General features: G+C 43.8%; 1 protein-coding gene across 4 annotated transcripts in view; it reads left to right on the plus strand.

The window, feature by feature from the left end:
* Window positions 1-20,707, plus strand: part of CORO1C (coronin 1C) — a 76,755-nt gene that overhangs the window by 35,041 nt on the left and 21,007 nt on the right. For all 4 annotated transcript variants that reach the window (XM_086348458.1, XM_086348459.1, XM_086348460.1 and 1 more), the window contains exon 3: window positions 12,641-12,763. In XM_086348458.1, coding sequence (XP_086204584.1) covers window positions 12,641-12,763 — 123 coding nt within the window. The remainder of the gene's footprint in view (window positions 1-12,640; window positions 12,764-20,707) is intronic.

Here is a 20,707-nt window from a genome sequence, read left to right on the forward strand (position 1 = left end):
CACCTGCTCTGCCAGAACGTGTGTTGGATTCTTGCTCTTAAAAAGGCTTTGCCAGCAGTTGACGGTGATCCCTGCAGTGGGGAGATATGTTTGTGCCTAAAGGGCTCTTGACACAGTGATGGGAAATGAGTTCTCACCAAGCCTCAGAAGTCAAGGAAGATGTCACAGAGAATATGTATAGTCTGTGAAAATAAAGTCTTCCAGGATAGAATACTGCAAGTTGGGTTTCTCCTGAGCGTGGGAGCCAGAGGTGAAACAGAAGAGGAGCGCAGCCAACTCACTAAACTCATGGGTGAGAAGAGGGGCCCTGTTCCCAGGAGGGCAGAGAACCAGGGAGAGCCCTGTCCCTCCTCCCTGCGTCGGGAGGACCTTTTCTAGTGTTGGAGAAATGGAATGTTTGATTAGGGGGGAATTTGGAGGAGCTGTAGAACAGCCTTTTGGTAGAAAAATCTCACGCTTTTGGGCCGTTTTTCCCTTCACTTCCAGTATAAATAGTGCAGAAGTGGTATTTTCCTTCACCATTATATGAAGGAAAACCAGAGTAAGCATTGCTCTGAATTTTAGGATTATTGTTAAAAGTGGATCCATATAGCATCTTTGCACTGTTTCAGCTTCAGAAAGCGGTGGTGACTTCATGTCATATTCACGACATCAACAATGTGCTTGGCGGGCCCCATTCACACATCATGTCTTGGTTTTTGCATACAGTGGGGTTGCTGTCATACACCTGTTCTACAGCTGCAGAAATTGAAACTCAGACCGAGTGACTGCCCAGAGCTCTGAGTTCTTCCGTGGATTAGAACTTTGAGTCTCTATTTGATTTGTACATGTATATTTTTGATTAACATTTATTTTTTCCACTGAGGGTGAAAGATTTAAAAAAAAAAAAAGAAACCATGGCCTAATTGACACTTAATCCTTTGCATTGTTTCTCTGGGGTTGGAAGGCTTAATAACAAAAAACACTAGCCTGTCAGGGCTCCGATGCTGGCAGCTTGAGAATTGTCTTGAGGTTCGGAAAGTGCTTGGTCTCCGCCGCGCTCGCACGCAGACAGCGGCTATGATGGAGTCGCAGCAGCTCACATCATTGAAGGCTTCCTCTAAGTGCCAGGCGTCGTGCTGATAAGTGCCTTCTTTCATGGACTAGTTCAAAAGGAACGGCAGTCTCCCGATGGCGCTTTTCTCTCTGACCCCCAGTCACTGCCAGCACCTGCTGGATTTGCATTGGCTGTGACTCCCCCTGACTGTACGCCGCTGACAGGCAATTTCCATTCCCACAAATAGCGGTGCCCCGTTTTGGAGAGGGCTGGCGATGCTGGTAGCCCTTTGTACCGATGTGGACGTTTGGCACAGGGTAACTTTGGTGTGACGGGCCAGAGCTTTTACGCAGGGCCAGTGTCCTGATGTGTCCCGGGATGCCCATTCACTGCCTCCTGAAGTAGATGCTGTCTGCTGCCCTGAGCACCTTAACTGTCGGTTGTACGGACAACTGTGAAGGGCCAGGGGGTGGGGCTGGGGGTGGCGGTGGCGGTGGCGGGCACCAGGTGCAGAACAATGACTTCCAAATTGTGTCCCGAGCTGCCAGCCCCATGAGCGCCGCACAGCCTCATTACCACATGAAGCGCCACAGAAGGACCTTTTCATTTTCTCCCAGTGACTGTTCTCCACAGTCGTGCTGGGGGTGGGGGGCCGGGGGGACACCCTCCTCACCCCCAGTTATTAACAGTGGAGCACAAAGTCCTGGCAGAAGGAACCTCACCGTGTACCCGGGGGCTATTTTTGATTACAGCGAGTGGCTGGCTGTGTCTCAGAGTATGCCCTGGCAGATGACGCCGCGCCCCCGCCCCTCACCCTCCGCCCTCTCCTGGAGATGAGCAGGCAGCCTGTCCTTTGTGCGTTTCCTTGGCTGGCCTCTGGCGCTGCTGCAGTTCACTGATATGTCCACAGCAGCCGGCCCGCAGGCCTGACAGGCTCTGACAGTGGTTTTTACCATATATGGCCATCAGAGCTCTGGGGCTGTCAGCCGGCCAGCATCGTTTCCTTCCTTTGCTTTGATTGGCTGCACAGCGGGCTTGGAGAATGGTGGGATCTGGGAGTCTGTGGTGAGGGGAAGCCACTGAGTCAAGTGCAAAGAACATTTAACTCTTTCCTGGTTTTCTGGAGCGTGTGAGCCCGGGCTGAGCACACAGGCAGTGCTGCTGGCAGAGGCCTCTGTGTATAAATGTGACGATGACCCCACGTTGGGCAGGCAGCGAGGAGCAGGTTTCTACATACCAATTACGCTACTGAAATAGACTCCAGGTGCCGTAGACAGACTCCTGCCGTCCCCGCTTGTCCAGAAGCCTCTTTGTAACCATATGTAGTAGACGTTCTGCTCTCGCCAAGTTGAATTCCGCGCTGACTGGGGGTGGGACCTGAGCTGAGTCCAGGCTGAGCCAGAGGGCAGTGATGAGCACGTGTTGGCCTTCTCGGAGGAGCGGGGACTTGGGTTTCCTTTCTGGCTGAGCTATAAGTCGGGAGTAAATGATACAGGCTACTGAATTGGGTCTCTGCTCTGGTGCTCCCGCTTGTTTACAACCACTGCAAGATGTCAGCTGCATTGGCCATGCAGCCCAAAGCATTTGCCTAAAGAAAGAAAGAAAAAAAAAAAGAGCTGTGATATTTTTCTGGTTTTCATCCCCACTTCAAGGAAGGGTGGGTTTCTGCTCTGAGGCTTGTGGGTAAACCAGTGCAGAGCTGGGATTGGAAGGGGTGGTTCTGGGGCTTTTCCCCATTCGTGGAGGGTCCTGTGGGAGGAACCCCCAGGGTCAGGGAGATGACACTCAGGACAGGGGTTCGGCAACCAGTTCCCCTCCTTTCTGAGTGGGTGTAAAATACTTTGTTTTAGTTTCCTGTAGTTGCTCTTACATGGATAGTTCTTTTGCTCTCCAGCTTTTCCTTTCAAGCTGAACTGTGTTTTGACTCATTTCTACCTCATCATGGGTTCCTAGTTTTTCTTTGTTCTCAGACCAGAGGTAGTATATGGAATTATTTGTCTGCAGTGATGAGGTTTTTGCTTTATAAATTTTCTGTTAAGTCAAGAAGTTAGGAGATAGAGCCTCTCCGTTTGCTGTTGTATATTTAGGCGTGGCTGAGCCAGGAAATGCCAACTCTTCTACCTTTCTGCTTTCTGATGATAAAATATCCATATTTTTACAGTAACTGCCGCCAGATTCTTCATGGACTTTTAAAATGGTCTCCTCACTCTTCAACCCAGTTTTTAAAGAGGACCTGCAGTGCCAGAATGGTTTGCTTGGCATTTTCACTTGTGCCCATAGAGACTGTTTCTTTTTGCTCACATGCAGGTGAGGGCTCCCACACCGTGCCTGGCGGCTGTGGTGGCCAGCTTACTTTCCAGTGCCTGGTAACCCAATCTGTGTGTGCTCTTCCTGAGCCCCTCCTCTCACCTCCACCTAAGGCTGGCGTTTCTGGTTCCCTTAAGGTAAAACCTCCTCAGAATGTTCCATTCCTGGGCCATGTATGAGCTGTCACTCTTGGTGACCGCCTGTCTGCAGGCCCTGTGTCGTGTGCATTGGTCTCCCCGGCCAGCTGCTGGGCGCCTAGCCTTGCCCTGTGGACCACTCTCCCTGCACCACCCCCTGCCCCCCACCAGTCACTGTAGCTCCTTCCTGTGGAGGAGTAGGGCCTGAAGAGATTTCAATAGAACGCATATCCACATAAATAATACTGCTCTAAGAAAAAGGAAGTTGAAAAAAAAAAAAAAAAAAAGAAAAACCCACTTCAATAGTTACCCTTTTTTGACTCCTTTGAACTCTGCACAGTGTGAATGGAGGCCTTATGCCCAGGCTCTGCAAACTTTTCCTTTGCGTCTGAGCACATGTTTAACTTACCATTCTCCTTGTGGAGAATGAGTTTTCAGGGAATTATTCCAAGGCTGGTGGTGAGAGATGACCGTGCCTCTGAAAAGATCTTCTGATGTATCAACAGTATGATAGTTACTGAACTTTGGACACGTCAAGTGATTTTGATCAGCATTTTTCCCTAAAATGAAAACCTGTATGAATATAAAGTAGGGATGAACAGTTTGGAAAAATCTTTGTTCCTTGAGCCAGGGTATGGGGGGAAGCTGTTTGGGCCTTACATCTGAGGATGGTGTAACCAGTCTGGATAATAAACTCAGATTATCATAATGGATTATAAAATGGCTGAATTATAAGACGACTGCAGATGAGAAGTTTGGAGGGCAGTCGTGGGAGCTGCCTGTACTGGACTGACTGAGGGAGACTGCTGAGGAAGCAGGCAGAACCCATCACCCCGTAACAGCCTGCATGTCTGACTGAATCCAGAGGGTAGACCAGAAGGACATAGTGTGTGGAATACTCTCAGCATCTTAAAAAGGAATATCTGATTTGAATGATAGAACTAACGTGTCACTTTTTGACACCATGGGAGTTTTGTTTTTTTTAAACTTTACAGAAACATGTTAGTTGTGAGAAAGAATAAGCCTGCCGGGTAAAGTGTTGTATGGCTTTTACCAAAAGTCGCTTTTGGAAGTAACCAGTAATTATCAGATTGAGCCTCCTTGGCACCAGTTTGGTAGCATCTTCAATTTAATATTAAGCGAGCTAATGTGTGGATTGAAAGCAGTTACCATGTCAGGCGGTCGGTCTTAAATCAAGAAACAGTCACTTAAATGATTAATGCAAAGGTCTTATGGAAGCGTTCCAGAGTTGTATTTTGAGACTTTGGGAGGGTGAAATGTCTGCACCTGTAAAATACACCATTAGCTTCCTTGAAAATACATCCCAGAGTGGAACTCCTTTATAGAAACGTCTGTGACAAGATTTTTGCATGTGTCTGTTTTGTATGTATCCAAAGGGCTTTGATTGCGTGGTAGTGTCTTCAGTGACTGCGATGAGTGCACTTCCTAAACGTGGATTCTTTTTTGAAAGGAGATACAAAAGGTAAGGTCGGGAAGAGCCTCTGGAGAAGGGAATGGCAATCCATTCCAGTATTTTTGCCTGGGGAATCCCATGAACGGAGGAGCCTGGCAGGCTACAGTCCGTGGGGTTGCAAAGAGTTGGACATGACTGAGCAACTAACACTCCACTCTATGACACATAAGTAAGATACTATTAGATGTAAGTGGAATCAGTTGTGGTTTCCTATTCAAGCTAATGGGAAATACCTTTGCAATTAGGAATATTTAGTTATGTTGAACTTTTTATGCCTAAGGAGGAATGTTTTTGCCAACTTATTTAAAATTGCAAGCATTCCTTCCTAGAGCAGTTTTACAAAGATGTATTTACTAATGCTTAAATTTTGATTTTTCACCACCCCCCCAAAAGAGAAAAGAAAGCCTATGGGAGGAAAGTGTTCCCAAACTCTGTGGGTTTAGTGAAGCGTCAGTCTCCAGGAGCTGTGCTGAGGCTTATAGCCCCTTTGAAATATTTGAGAACTTTTCCCAAACCCAGAGTAAACGACAGTGCCAGTGTCCTGGTGGTTCTCAGCTACAGGAGTGCTGGCTGGAACCTGTCGGAACTGCCAACCTCAGCCAGGGCCGCCACGTGGAAACTGCTGTCACAGCTGTCCCTGGTGCCAGCCACACATGCACTTCGGAGCTACATTTTACCCGGGGCTCATATTGCTGGATCTCCGGCGGGCCACTGAGTCCTTTAGATAATAATAGTCTGTAAGCCAGTGCTCTGACCTATTTCACTGATATGTCCCACAGGTGTATGCAGTGGGGTCTGAGCCAGAGCCTTTGGGAACCTTGGTGTTGGTCATTTTCGCCACTTAAGTTGACTTGCTGGTAATTCTCATCACTTGGAGTTTTAGCTGGAGAGGTACAGTAGAAGTTGTCCTATGGCATGTGATGGGGATAACTAGTAAATAATCAATATATTTAAACAATTATTTAAAGCAGGAAATTTACATCTGACTGGCTAGTCTCAGCTAAGCTTTGAATTCCATGCTAGCAAAGCAGTAATATTCTAGATGATGTAACTGAGGTGACGCATCCTTAATGAAACAGTGGACTGATTTGTTAGTAAATGAAATTATTCTATATATAAGCCTTGGGAAATTGATGAGTAGTTCTTAAATCACTGTTTAGCCAGAGATGATACTTTAAAAGCTGTTATTAAGTTCTTGTCAGTCTTCCTTCCATCCTCTGCATTCATTTAAGTTTGCTGCTTAGATGTGCAGGTAAGCCATGTTGTCACCATGACTTGTAGTCATGTCTTTCTGAATGGCCCTTCACAATCTAGAGTTAGACATGGATTCCTCAGTTTATTCACTGGATGATAAATGAGGATGTGTCATGATTATGAATGAGAAGTGCATTGGCATTAGGTCCCGGTGCAGAAGGACTTTCAGAAACGATATGCCCTCATCTTTACCATATAAGGCCGTTATTGTATGGTTTCCTTCGGTTTCCAGGGACTTGAGCTCTCAGCAATTTGTAATTCCCCAGCTCCGCCCTTTTAAAGATACATACTCATGGGTGAAATATGTTGTTGTGCTTTGGGTTTGATTTTATTGCGGGTAAGAAACTATTTGGATGTGCAAGCCCTTGGAATCAAGGGCTGATGCCTGACCGTGTGTGGAGAGCATCCTGCGTGTGAAACCACCAGTGCACACTGAAAACGGCAGTGTTCCTCACACGCTCTGCCTTGTGTTCCTTTATCACTACCAGACTTTGAGTCGATTCCCTTCCTGCCATGCTGTAGGAGGATGTGACTTTCCCTGCTTTATTTGTTGTAAGGATTTAGGGCGATGTTATAACCAGAGGAAGCAGCTGTTTGCAGGGTATCAGTTTTGATTAACTTTGGGTTTCTGATGACCAGCTGCCAATAATTTCCACTTTACTCTCGTGCCTTTTTCACAACCTCATGGCATAGTGGAAATTATCTTTCCCTGTAGAAACCTTGTAGGATTGTCAGTGATGTTTTCGATCTGTGCTTCTTGGCTTTCTCTGTTGGTATTTCTTTATCTAGAAAATGGGAATAATAGAGTTGCTCTATCATGCAGGAAGTTGTGCTAATGCAGATTAAAGATCTTCATACAGTTCTTAGCATGTAATGTAAGTCTTCTGAAAGCACTAATGATTTTTATTACTGATTTTTTTAATAGAAAGGAGGGAAATAAGTGGCACGTGTCCTTTAAATGACATCCAAGTCCCTGTGAAAATGTTGGGCCCTTTAGTACTTTTATCCTGTAGACTTGTTGGGGCTGAGCTGAGAATGCAGAAATGCGTCTTACTATTCTCAGGTACCTTACTTAACTGAAGAATACTGGTAAGTAGCTATTAACTTTTGGCCAGGGTTGTGTAATTTTAACCTAAAAAAGAAAAGTCATTTAATAAGCTTCTGAGTATATAAGAACAATTAGTTCCCTGGTGGCTCAGCTGGTAAAGAGTTAGCCTGCAATGCGGGAAACCTGGGTTCAATCCCTGGGTCAGGAAGAGCCCCTGGAGGAGGGCGTGGCAACCCACTTCAGTATTCTTGCCTGGAGAATCCCCATGGACAGAGGAGCCTGGTGGGCTGCAGTCCATGGGGTCGCAAAGAGTTGGACAGGACTGAGCAACTGAGCACGCATAGCACAGCATTAATGTACTCCCAGATTCCCCTCAAGATTGCTGTATACCTAAGCAAAAGCTCTTCTTAGCTCAGATTGAAAAAAATTATTTGGTGTCCTTAGCTTTTGAGAGCTTAGTGACTGTACTCTACCATTAAGAATGCCACAAGTGGTTTGCTAGGGAGAGCCCCAGAATGCAGAGACCCTGAGATCAAATAAAACAATTCAGGTAGAAAAATTTTCTAAAGTTAAACATTTAAAAAAAAATGTAAATTAGTAGCAATGCATTAGTGTGTTTCTCAACCTTATTATATTTTAATTATTTTTAAAACTAGGAAACAAGTCATACATAATAGAACACTCCTGTGCTCACCCACAAGATTAAACAGATGTTAAAATTTTGCCATGTTTGTTTCATCTCTGTTTTTGAAAAACAGTAAAGCATAACAGATGTAGCTAAAACACCATTCCCCTTTTCATCTTTTTTCCTTCCCCAGAGGTAATCATCTTCTCAAAGTTGCTGTGTATCATATGTTTGTACTTTTATTACATGTACATACACCTGTAACACAGACTGTTATTTTCTATGTATTAAACTTTTATGTAAGTGAGGTTTATTCTTATACCAAAGGACAGTTAAATTGCTTCTGCTTTTTTCACTATTTCCAACAGTGCTGCCATGAATACCCTTCTTGTGCAAAATATGGGACAGACCATGTAGAAGTGGTATTGCTGAGGGGTGGGCATCTTCCACTCCAGTTGTTTCCAGACTGCTCTCAAAGGAATTGTGGCAGGATACTCTCCTGGGTGCAGTTTTTATGAGTTCCCCTTTCCCAACATCTTTGCTAGCACTTGTATTTAGATTTCTAAATTCTTGCCAGTTTTAATAGGGGTCAAATATTATTACCTTATTGTTTTAATTTGCAGTCCCCTGATTACCATTGAGATGGAGTGCTTTCCATACATCTGTTGGCTCTTCAGGCTTCCTTCCCTGTGGATCCCTGTTCCTGTCATTTGCCCCTTATTCTGTTAAAGTGTTGTTGATTTTGTCAGATATACATTTTATGTATACATGCATATAATAGTGTACAAATACAGATGTAAATATTAAATCTCCTCCCATTCTGCAACATATCTTTTTACTTATGTTTTTTGAGAACAACCCACACTGCTGAGTTTAGTTTACATTTTCCCCCCATTTTGAGGGATGTTGGCATCAATATTTATGTCCTGTAGGTTTCCTTCATGTCAGGTGGTACATTCCTTAGGTTATGGCTTCAGCAGTGTGCCTTGATTTTCTGTTCTCTGGGAATGTTGGTTGGAGATGAGTTCTTCCTTGAATGTTGGGTAAAACTCATCTGTACAACCATCCAGCTCTGTTACATTTGGAATTTACTAACTGATTGGTTTTGAGTGGGCAGTGAAATATGGAGTTTACAGTACTGGTTCTTTTATGGTTCTGGGTCTCTCTAGGTTTCCTGTTTATTGAAAAACTTTTGATACATCACATATTTTCTAGGAGATGGCTTATTTTGTCTGGAATTTTAAGATTTGTTTTAGCTATATTCTACAAGTTTTGATACGGCATGTATTTACTGACCAGTTTTAACCTTTTTCTTACACTTTCACTTTTCTTTTTTTAACCTTTTTCTATTGGCTGTTGGCCAGTTTTGATTTTCTATGTGAATTATTGAGTAATTTGGATGCATTGGAGATTTTTGGTTTATATTTTTCTGTTAATTTTTAATTGTATTGCATTGTACTCAGAACATGCACTTTAGGATCTTGATTCCTTGGTATATTTGGAGATTTACTTTGTGGTATCCTAATTGGTTATTTTAAAAATAAATATTTAATGTGTGTTTGGAAACGATGTTAATATGTGCCTTGTCTTACCTCTGTTGCAGTTACTCATAATTACTACTGTTCTATACAGTCAGTGCTCATTTACACTGATCACATTTACCAGTTTTTTTGCTCACTGCTTGATTTGGGATCCCAGCTCTTTCTTTTGGTTAACTTTCTTTTTCCTGAAATAACCCCTTGAACTTAATTCTTTGAAATTATCTTTGAAATAAGTCCAAGAACTTGATTCTTTGCATAAGAGTCTTTAAATGCTAAGTTCTCAGTATCTTTTTGTTTAAAATGTCTCGTTTTTTTGGCCGTCCATCACTTTTGAATGATAGTTTATCTGGGTATAGAATGCACAGGTGGTTGTTTTTCTTAGCGTTTCCAAGATATTCCCCCACATCTGTGTTTCTGTACTTGCTTTTGAGAAGTCTGCCCACAGTTGACCTAGGCATGCTCTCTCCAAGTAATTTGTCTTCTCCCTCTGGCTGCTTTTGTCTGAGATTTTGTCTTTGTTTTAGGTGTTTCGGAGTTGCACTAGGATGTGAATAGATGTGGATTTGTTCTTTTTCTCCTTGGGACTTGTGCCTCTTCAGTCTGAAGATTTGACCTTCAGTTAAACCGGGAAAATCCTCCGCTCTCATCTCTTCAGTTTTTGTCTTTCTTGCATCCTGTCCTTCTGCGATGTCTGTTGCAATGTGTATCAGGTCCCACCTTGGGCTTCCTGTCTCAGAATGTTTTAAATTACAAAATACCACACATTCAAGAGAGTAACTACTATATAGTTTAAATAATGATAATAATGCATAATATGATGATAATATTAGAAAACAAACACGTGTAAGTTCACCGCCAGCACCTTGAGCAGTAGACTGTTACCTGGGCAGGAGCTCCAGGGAGGAGTGCTCACAGGGAGAGTCAGGCTGAGAACTCCCGGCCTAGGTGCTTAGTGACAGTTCCTTCTTTATGGAAGGGTGTGGTCAGGGATGCTGATAGAGTGGGTTCCAGCAGCTGAATTCTGGCAACATTTTCTGAGCGTTCGAAGTGTTGGGACAGTACCACGTGCTTTCCCTTGATTGTGTCAGTCCGTTCTCACATCCGTTCTGGAAGAAAGAAGTCTAGGGTTCTCGTTTTACAGGTGAGGACCTGAGGCTTGGCCAGGGCCTCAGGGAGAAAACGGCAATGCCACACCCCAGCCCTGGCACCTGGTCCCTGACTTTTGCTGCTTTGTGGCCTGTCAGTGACCCACATGGCTTCTCATATATGACCCAGCTTCTCTATAATACTAATTCAGGACCCACACACACTCTGGGTTGAATTAGTTTTGCAAGAGAAAGGGAGAGTGTGTGAAAAAACCCAGGCCTCAATTCTGTAGGCTGGTCCATCTTCACCCCTCAACTGAGAACTCGCGTTTCTCAGCAGAAAACCCTCCCAGAGACTAAGCCCGACGCCTCTGGCTGACCGTCTTCCTGTGTCCCCGCCGCCCGGGGCCTCTCCTGCTGCCGCAACGTCTTGTGCTGCGCTGTAACTGGAGCTTTAGATGGATTCCACGCTTGGCCAGGCCAGGCCTCCCTGCTTACCTCTATGTCTCCAACACTCAGCTCAGTATCTGGCCCAAAGTTCACAGATAACACACATTTGTAACTCTTAGTGATGGAGTGAGTGAATATGTTATGCAGGAAAAACTAGTAATAAGTGCCAGTTTTTCATTGAGTGTTTACTGTATTCCAGGTACTACAATTTTTTTTATAGATCTTATATAGATCATTGTAATGCTGGGCTGTGATTTACCTCATTTCTCATTTCCTCTTCATGGTAATCCTAGGAGGTAAGTATTATTATTACTCATTTCATAGGTGATGAGCTGAAGCTTACAGAAATTACTTGTCTGAGATCATATGCTGTTTAACCAAGAGAGCCTGGGTTTGAACCCATATCTCTCTGACTCTGAGCCTGTGATCTCTGTTTTAGCACACTGCTTCCCTGGAGATTTCCATAGTCAGTGGAAAAATCCAAATTCACTGATCTTAAACATTTTCCAAAAAGCCTGCCCCTGTGTTGTGACAATTGGCCATAACAGGAGAGGTTCGGTTTTGCACTGTGGTGATCCCTTTCTGTCCACCTGTGTTAGCACATGTAGAAGAACCTCAGAAAGGACTGGCATTAAGCTTTTAAAAAGGAAGTGGCTTTTATACACCTGTTGTACTAGCGTTTGTCTTGGTTAACACTGAATTGGTCCAGTAAGCCACATTGGCTCGTTAGGTTCAAGTGTGTAACGTGAGCACACTGTGACGGTTGCTATGACCAATCTTAAAAGTGGTGCTCTTAATGCGATGTGGATCTGTAGTGACTGAGTGCTAAAGTGGTCTTCTGTTGATTGAAGACAGCAGAGACCTGGGCACATCCTATGTCCTTCAGCCCCTGAGCAGTGGTGAAGGCTTTTCTTTGTATTACCTTCACTTGCTTGCTCACAGTGCCATCCACTTCCAGAGCTGTTAATTTGTATATATTCAAGGGTATTAGCTTATTATATTAAAGGTTATATTTTACACTTTGAGTAGTACTCGGGTGTTTGTTTTTTTTTTAAACAGTAGAAACACCTATAATTTACAATTCAGCTGTTTGTTAGAATTGTATTTTGGTAAAAAGACTTTTTCTTTTTTGTTGTGTCTCTTAATGCCATTGATTAATTAAATCTCTGGTTCTGGAAATGTAGCTCCTTTGTTTGATAGAGTGTCCCCAGTAGTAACTCAGAGAAGGCAATGGCACCCCAACTCCAGTCTGGAAAATCCCATGGACGGAGGAGCCTGGTGGGCTGCAGTCCATGGGGTTGCTAAGAGTCGGACACGACTGAGTGACTTCACTTTCACTTTTCACTTTCATGCATTGGAGAAGGAAATGGCAACCCACTCCAGTGTTCTTGCCTGGAGAATCCCAGGGACGGCGGAGCCTGGTGGGCTGCCGTCTATGGGGTTGCACAGAGTCGGACACGACTGAAGTGACTTAGTAGCAGCAGCAGTAGCAGTAGTAACTATTTCTAGAAATGCAAGTTGACAGTTCTTATTGGTTGACGTTGGCTGATCTGAATGAACATTATCATTGGTAGAGTGTTGAGAGTTCAGGGTAGAGGTAATAAAGGAAAAATAGATCTGAGAAAACATACAGACTCTGTGGCCTTGATGATACCTAATAGGTATGTTTCTCTCTCCTTTCAGACTGGTCGAATTGACAAATCCTACCCAACAGTATGTGGCCACACAGGACCAGTGTTGGACATAGACTGGTGCCCACACAACGACCAGGTCATTGCCAGCGGCTCGGAGGACTGCACTGTTATGGTAAGTCCCCGTGGTGTGGTGGGCACGCCAGCCAGCGCAGCTCACATGCTGCCTCCCAAGAGTGTGTGTGAGGAGGTTTGAAATGCAGAAAATCGTGGTAGCTTTGATTGTCCATTGTATTATGTAAGAATTTAGCAACATCAAAGTTTAACTTTGGTAAATCATTTTACAAGCCCTTATATCAAGGAGTTGTACTCTGTTGTCTTTTTTTCTTCTTTCGTGTGAGTGTGTGTGTGTGTGTGTGTGTGTGTGTGTTCTTCCTTGTTAACAGTTGACACATCTGCTTGGTTGGGAAGATTTTAGAAAAGATAAAGTGACTTTCAAATATTTCCGTGAATGCCATTGGACAGCATAACCTTCCTCCCCACCAAAAAGGCAGAGAAAATTGTTCGCATGAATTGCATATTCCAGTGAAATATGATGCCAGAGGTTATACAGATAAATGGGACATGAAACAGATACTGAGAGATAGTAATGAATTTTTTGCAAGTGCTTGTTTCCAAGCTAATGTTTGTGGACCCTGATTAAGAAAGTCCTTTCTCTGCAGGTGTACAGACATCCAACTTGAAAGATTTTTAAAGTAAGTTCTTTATGTTCCCTAGGTTCTGAGAGTAGGTTATGTGTGAAACCAGGCTTTGGTGGAAGGAAGGAGTACTTTTGAAAGTGAAGCTTCTTGTTCTTGATTATGTTCTTCTTAGCCTTCAAGTGTAATTATGGGTTTGAATGCATTTTTAACCCTATCCCAACATCTGCTGGAAAGGTTGAGCCTGAGCGCGGAAGGGGAGTCCTGAAGTCAGGTCTGGATGGGAGCAGGTCTTCCCTAAGGCAGCCTCTCACTTGGCAGTGGAGAGCTGCAAGAACCGCACTCGGGTAGCTCCCTCTTGGTTTTCTGTGCACTGAACCAGACCTAGAAACATTGTTTGGAAGGCTTTGTTAATTATAATTATTTTACATAAACACAAATTAATTCCTGAACTGTGCCATTTAAACATTTACCAATTTTTCTCATGGACTTTTGGCTGAGAATAACTCCTCCTGTGATCTCATGATTTTGGCAGCCAAAGCATATTAAAGAAATATGCTGCTATTAAAAGGAATTGTTCCATTTAACATGCCTTGCTAAACTGATCATTTGAATGGCTACAGACACATTTTAGCTAAGGGAGAAGAACAGTGTTCAGACCCAATGCCAAATCTTAATCTAGGAAACCTTAACCTTTCTTAGAGAAGGGTGTTTGACACATCTCTCCTCATCTCCAGCATTATTGTTCATGTTGCCCTTAAAAAAAAACAAACAAACCACCTTTGTGTTATAAAACACACTGAACAGTTAAGTGAAAAAGTGAATTGAGAGATTTATGACAGAGTGAACATCCTGTGACCACCACCCAGGTCAAGAAGTGGGATTCTCCCAGCCCTCTCAGACTCTTCCTATGCCCACCCCAATCCTGAGCCACCCCTCCCTCCACAAGTAACCAGTAAATTCACCTCCTTGCCTCTCTTTGTGGTTTTAATCATGTAAACGTGCATCTCTGGATGATGCTAGAGCTCAGCCTTCCAAGTTTTAAGAGCTTGATAGGTCTTTTAAGTCTTTCCTAGTCTACAGGAGGAGTTCCTCCTCCATCCTTTCCTTGTTGAAGATGCCTGACCTTCGACCTGAAGCTTCCAGCAGTCCAGATTCTGCTGATTGCACCCTCATGGTCCAGTTCAACCTGCTTCTCTGTCTTTCAGATTCCCTGCGAGTTGGCAGCTGCATCCTAGAGTGTGATTAGATTCAGATTCCAACCCTTTGACAAGCCTAGAGCTCCAGCTCTGGTCTCCTTCAAGGCACGAGGTCTCAAGATGCCTGTTTTTTTGTTTTTTTCTCTTTTTTTTAATTTGCACAGTTACTGGGTATCAGTTGTTTTCAGTTTTCAGCTGGTAGAAGTTGTAAGCTGGTCCTACCTCTTATCTATTTAGTTACCCAGGAGTACAGTTCATACAGGAAAGCAGGGTAAACATTTGATTCTTTCCTTTTATTTACCCAGTTTTCAAGATAATGAATTGGTTCTCGGTCTTCCTCAGAAGGTGACCAATTAGTTTTTCCTTTGGAGGTTTTCTTCCCCTTTCATTTCATATGGAACTCATGGATTTGAACTTATTTCACAGTTTTTGATCCATTACGGTTCTTCTTTCAAAGCTCAGCTCATTCAGTCTTTGTTAATGGAAACCTGTCTGCAGTTCCCGAGTCCTTCTGACATGACCCTACTTGTTTCTGTGGCTTCCTTACTCTTTGGTATGTCAAAGTGTCCAAGGCCCATCCTGGACATCTCTAGCCCCACGCCTCGAATCGGCCTTTCTCTCAGAGGCCCTGGTTTCTTTGAATGGAAAATGGGATTTCTCGGTCACTGTCCGGGTGCTTAGGGATGCTCATTGTTACTGTGGTGATCATTGTTTATAAGACCGTGTGGTAAATTTGTTTAGAATATACATATATATTTAAAGATATGATACCTTGTGACTTAGTTTTAATCTTTCTAGTTCAAAGTCAGGACTGTAGAGTTTTTATCTGACTTCTTTAATAATGCATCTGTCTCCTTTCTTTCATACCCAGAATCCTGGTTTTCAGGGAGTCAAGAGGAATTAAAATATTCTAATCTATCTCATTTGCTGTTTCACGGTATACACACAGTAATCTCACACTAAAAATACCAATAGTATCACCACTGTCATGATTGCTGAAAGCAGTTTAAAAAAAAAAAAGTCATTTGGATCATCTGACACTCCTCCTCTGGTCGATTGTAGACCCCAGTTCTCTGGAAACCAATCTGAGAGGGCTCCCTCCTGGGACGGGCTGGATCCATACTGAGGAGCAGTTCCAAGGGACGGAATCAACTAGGAAAGGCTCGTGGGAACACGCGCTCTAAGCTCTTCTATATTGACAGCAGCTTGTTATGACCTTTATTATTTATTAGTTCAGTTCAGTTCAGTCGCTCAGTCGTGTCCGACTCTCTGTGACCCCATGAATCACAGCACGCCAGGCCTCCCTGTCCATCACCAACTCCACGTCCATCGAGTTGGTGATGCCATCCAGCCATCTCATCCTCTGTCGTCCCCTTCTCCTCCTGCCCCCAATCCCTCCCAGCATCAGGGTCTTTTCCAGTGAGTCAACTCTTCGCATGAGGTGGCCAAAGTACTGGAGTTTCAGCTTTAGCATCAGTCTTTCCAATGAACACTCAGGACTGATCTCCTTTAGGATGGACTGGTTGGATCTCCTTGCAGTCCAAGGGACTCTCAAGAGTCTTCTCCAACACCACAGTTCAAAAGCGTCGATTCTTTGGCGCTCAGGTTTCTTCACAGTCCAACTCTCACATCCACACATGACCACAGGAAAAACCATAGCCTTGACTAGATGGACCTTTGTTGGCAAAGTAATGTCTCTGCTTTTGAATATGCTATCTAGGGTGGTCATAACTTTCCTTCCAAGGAGTAAGCGTCTTTTAATTTCATGGCTGCAATCACCATCTGCAGTGATTTTGGAGCCCCCCAAAATAAAGTCTGACACTGTTTTCCCATCTATTTGCCATGAAGTGATGGGACCAGATGCCATGATCTTAGTTTTCTGACCTTTATACTTGAAGGTAAATTTTTCTGGATATAAAATCCTTGGCTTGCAGCATTTCCTTGAGTATTTAAATATCTTATTTTGGTATAAAGTGTTGCTATAAAAAACCAGATGATGGTGTAATTTTCTTTTCCTTATAGATATGTTATTTTTGCCTAGATGTTCATAAGATTTTTGTTTTTTTTTTCTTAAAATGTAGTAAATTTCGCTAGACTATTTTTGGTTATTCTGAGTTGGTGTTTCTGAGTATGTGATGTGCTCTTTCAGTGTAGCTTCAGGTCTTCTTTTTTTTTCCCTACCCTCCAGGAAAGTTTTCTTGACTTAGAAGTCTTCAAAGTTTGTTCTTTTGCTTTGGTTTTTTCCTTCAGGGACTCCTGTTATCCAAGTGCTTTATCGTCTTTCTTTGATGTTTGATATTATCTATCTAGCTTTGATATTTATCAGTTTCTCTCCAAACCTTTCTTCTTCTTCTTCTTTTTTTAGCATTTACAAAGATGTTTAATAGCACTCCTGTCTATTAAAGAAAATACAGAGTTCAAATGCCCAACAGTAATTATGTTTAACACTTGGTATATACATTTGGATAAAGAGAAACGCTGCTGAGTAGACATTGGATTTAAATAAAAGTGTTGTAGGTATAATTCATTACAATTTATATTATGAATAAATTAGAAAAAAGGGCTGAAAAAGACAGTAGAGGTTTATTTTTCATTATTCTTTCATTTGGACCCAGCACACCATGCCCCCGCCCCGCCAAGAACTTATTACTTCCCACCATTGAACCATCATGATGACTCTCCACCAGGCAGTCACAGCACAGAGCCAGCCCCTGGTTCAGTGGAAACATGTTTGGCTCTACAGTTCATATCCTAACTCCGCCCCAGCTTCAGGAGCGCAAGCTCATGCCTTTGGTCACTTGAGACTTTTTAAAAAGCACCAGCTGATGGTGTTAGCTGATTTGGACCCAAAATGCCACTGTGCACCAGAGAAGAGGCTCTCACTAGATTCCGAATCTGTGATTTATTTTTCAGAAATCAGAACAAGAAGAAACTTATGAGAACAAGGCCATCCTAGGAATGTTCATAAAATCTCTCTTCAGCTTGTGACTGAAGATGAAATTACAGATAAATAAATATCCCCTCCCTAACCAGGTGTGAGGCTTAACCAGCAGCTTCAGAGGCCTGGTCTATCTATCGTGTTCAGAAAGAAACTTTGCCTTAAAAGGTCAGACCAGTAACACTGCAGCCCTAGCGGCCTCTGCAAAGAGGCCTTGCTAGCCACCGGCAGTGGGACACGATAGTGTCCAGCACCAGGCCCCAGGCCTCCGTCCCTGGAGTTTCACAGGCAGGATCCATGTGAGGGGAGCAGCCCGTATTGCTGGAGGATGGCTCAGTATTCTCCAGGGCACACCTGGGCAAAGGGTGCCAGACTTTCCAGGCACAGGCAAGTCGACCACAGTTGAGCCTGACACCTCAGGGCTCTGGTTGTCCCCAGTGGGTCCCTAATCACCAGTGACAGACAAGGCCCGAGGTCCTGGAATTCCTCGACATTCAGAGAGCTAGTGTGAGGGCTGAGGTTGGTGCTGGTGAAAGCAACTGGTCCCCCAAATGCCTGGGCCGAGTCCTGCCTGAAAGGCGTGGTCAGGAACCCGGATGCCTGCAAGAGGAGTGGAGAGGTTCAGATCCTCCGAGGGCTCCATCCCAGGGTCACTGGACCTGGTGGCAGCGGGTGGCTCAGGAGCCCCTCGGGTGCGCTCACATGGCGGGACCTGTAGACTTCAGCCACACTGGGGTCTGCGGGCCTTGGCCCCCTGCATGGGCGTACCAGAGACATCCCTCCTACTCATTTCTTGTAGGCTAAAATGTTTCTGCTTTTTACCTTTTATTTCTTTGGGGTTGTTATTTGTGTCTGTTTGCTCTTAGTTTCGGAGAAGGCAATGGCACCCCACTCCAGTACTCTTGCCTGGAAAATCCCATGGACGGAGGAGCCTGAAAGGCTGCAGTCCATGGGGTCGCTAAGAGTTGGACACGACTAAGTGACTTCACTTTCACTTTTCACTTTCATGCATTGGAGAAGGAAGTGGCAACCCACTCCAGTGTTCTTGCCTGGAGAATCCCAGGGATGGGGGAGCCTGGGCTGCCGTCTGTGGGGCCGCACAGAGTCGGACACAACTGAAGCGACTTAGCAGCAGCAGCAGCTGTTAGTTTCTTTGTTAGCCTTTGTTTCTAAAGTACTTTTACTTTGAGATCTAATTTTTTCTTGATTTCCACCACCTGTTCTTGAATTTTTCAAGTTCAGACTTATAACGTTTCCTGTCTTGTTCTCTTAATAATGTCTTTTGAAGCCTATGTGATAGTATTTAAATCGTTTTTTGGCGCGGATCTTGTTAGTGTTCTGTATTGTCTGTCAGGGTGCTATTTCTGTACCGTATTCTCTTTTATTCTCATAGTAGTTTTGGAGCCTTTATTTATTTATTTATTTTTGCCCTCTCTCTTATTTTAATGTGAATTTAGTTTTTCCAAAGCTTTCAAAAGCTGGCTTGCTTTATAAAGCTGTTCAAACTCTGCAGAGCGCCCTCTTCTGTCGTTTTCGGGTAGTGTTGAGGAACACCGCGGCTTGCTCTGTATTTCCTGACCTGCTTTTAATTTGACCTTTCTGATTCCTTTGTCCGTCTTACTTCGGTCCTGCTCAGCTTTGCTTCCATTCCTTGGAATTGCCTCTCGGTGTGGGCCTGTCTCAGAAGGGAGTCCTCTCTGGCTGGCTTCGAGAATATTGGGGTCTAGATTTCTCAGCCCCTGCAGACCTTTGCTGTTTAAGACCCTGTTCTCGTCCACTGCTGGGGAAGGCAGAGCCCCTCCTGTTTCCGTTGTGGTCTCCTAACGGCCTGCTCTGCTCAGGTCTGTGGGGCCCCCGTTGCTGCCGCAGGGGGTTTTCACACAGAGGCCGACAGCACACGGGTCGTGTGGCTGTTGGTGATTTTCCTCCACCCACTTGCATCTGGTGGTCGCCTCGTTTTCTGTAAGTGTGATCCCTGTGTTTTGTTTTGTCATCTGGGTGCTCTGTGTTTTTCTGCAGGGACCTGGGGAGATCTGCCGCTGACACCACCATCTTCCCGGAATCCTCCTGTGTTGCCCCTTTATTGGTTTTGCCAGAGTGAACATTCTGTAAATTTGGGATAAATCTTCCTCCAGCTCTTTTTTAGTCCCTTAAGTATGGGGCTGATATTTTAATCACTTAATTTGCCTCAAATCATTTGATATTATCGGGCTAATTGCAAAATGCTTTAATAACTCAGCAGTTGAAAAAAAAAGTTTTTAAGAAGTATTTGATCTCCTACCCCACCTGCTTCTTAATACCTCATTTTCCACTTGTTCTGAAGATAAAAACACCATACAATAGATCAAATAATTTCAAACAGCAGCTTTTATTAATTAAAAAAAGAAGAAGAAAAGTTGGCTGTAGTTTCCTCCTGGTGATAGCCCAGGAGCTGCAAATGTAGATTGCTATCAGGGCCCAGCTCTTTTCGAGAAAGGATGCTGAGAAGGTCCCAGGCCACATCTATCTATTTATCGATCTATGTATATCTGTGTTCTCAGCCTTAGTTACCTTACTTGTTTCAAAAACTAAATTAAATAAATAAACACACAAGTACGCCAATTGAGAGGATCAAGGAAGGTATAAATATATAATGAGTTATTTTTCTTACAGTGAGTTTTGATGTATACTTAGAGTGGATTCATGGCAGTAATAATATCTTCAGCAGATAATTCAGTAGGAAAAAATACAACAAAACCAGTTTACCAAATGAACAGTAAATGATTAAATTAATTTTTAAAACTGCTTTTTATATTTATGGTGTAATTCTATGATGTCCTCTGCATTTAAGTGGTGGTTAATTCATGGTGTGAGCATTGATTCTGTGGCAGTGATACTAGTGTTGATCGCAGTTTTAGAGAAGAAATACCAGCCTTATGGTACATCCCTTCATCATTTAGAGATGGCTTCTTGAAGCCACCTGAAGGTAAATTTTGCAGGCATAGTTTGCTCTTGATGCCCTGCTTGTTTTTTTCTTCTCGTTTTTTGGCCACTCCTTTGGCATGTAGTGTGGGATCTTAGTTCTCTGACCAGGGATCGACGCTGTGTTCCCTGCAGTGGAAGCGCGCAGTCTTAACCACTGGACCTCCAGGGAAGTCCTGGTGCACTGCTTCTTAAAGTGATGTTTTGTGCAAGCAAATAGCAATGATATAAACCCTGCTCCGGGAAACGATACTCTGCTCCTAGGTTTTCCAGATTTTTTGATACTGTGAGATTGCAGCTGTTGAGTATTTTATTTGGGAAAA

Source organism: Bos grunniens, chromosome 17 (assembly GCF_055505025.1).
Source record: "Bos grunniens cultivar Pamir isolate PY7600 chromosome 17, Bosgru_T2T1.0, whole genome shotgun sequence".
NCBI classification, from domain to species: domain Eukaryota; kingdom Metazoa; phylum Chordata; class Mammalia; order Artiodactyla; family Bovidae; genus Bos; species Bos grunniens.